Consider the following 909-nt stretch of genomic DNA (forward strand, 5'->3'; position numbering starts at 1 on the left):
TGTGTGTGTGTGCGCGCGTCTGAATCCCAAACAGTTTCTGCCCTGTCAGAACCCCGCCCCATCCACCACACTCATTATGTCGTACCTGGCTCCAAAGACACGCAATTGTCACTCGACAGACACACTTTGGCTTTCGCGTAGATGGACTCCAGCTGTGCACTGACATTTGTAAGCTGTTAAGAAGACAAGAGGGGATATTACACTACCTCAGAATTACAAGGTCCCATCTTCTCAGTACCTAGTTATGAGAAATTTGACGTAAAATATAATATTGAGTTTCACAACATTTCTAAGCTTTTTTCGAATGCAATTCTTTGAATATTATGATAGCGACTTCGAAATATTTTTACGCTTTTGATAGAGCAGCATTTTGATGTCTGGCCTCGACGTGGTCTTAGTAACTCAAAACGGCCAAAATTGTCAGATGGAACTTAGTAATTCTGAGGTAGCAATTAGGCACAGGGGTGTGAGCGGAGGCAAAAAGATTACTCATTATATCATTATGTCTTCTAATATTATTATAATACCGACTGCTTAGTGTAAGATTTTGCTATACTCGATTAATTTTTCAAAGTGACGTAGGGCGGAATCTATCACTGAGCAGTATTTATCCATCTATTATGGACATTGAAAATTTGGATCGATACTGTGACGTCTAGCAAGAAGGACGCTTTAATTAAACTCATTTTAAGGGAAATTGTATGTACTTATTTTTACCAATGAGTCTACATTTACTATCTTTGTTTTTACCAACTGGTAGAGCTGAAGAATTTGCATTCTGAGCACAGAGCACTTAAGCCATGCTGGTGCTACAAGTAAAGATGGAAACAATGGGTAGTACAGGAGGGGTCTGAGAGAAAGAAGGGAGATGGCGAGAGAGAGAGGGTGGGAGAGAGAGAGAGAGAGAGA

General features: G+C 40.4%; 1 protein-coding gene across 1 annotated transcript in view; it reads right to left on the reverse strand.

The window, feature by feature from the left end:
• LOC101849400 (angiotensin-converting enzyme-like) overlaps window positions 1-909 on the reverse strand; it is a 19,122-nt gene that overhangs the window by 12,658 nt on the left and 5,555 nt on the right. The window contains exon 2 of the mRNA XM_035971882.1: window positions 86-173. Coding sequence (XP_035827775.1) covers window positions 86-173 — 88 coding nt within the window. The remainder of the gene's footprint in view (window positions 1-85; window positions 174-909) is intronic.

The sequence above is a fragment of the Aplysia californica genome, unplaced genomic scaffold (genome assembly GCF_000002075.1).
Source record: "Aplysia californica isolate F4 #8 unplaced genomic scaffold, AplCal3.0 scaffold00528, whole genome shotgun sequence".
In the NCBI taxonomy this organism is placed as follows: domain Eukaryota; kingdom Metazoa; phylum Mollusca; class Gastropoda; order Aplysiida; family Aplysiidae; genus Aplysia; species Aplysia californica.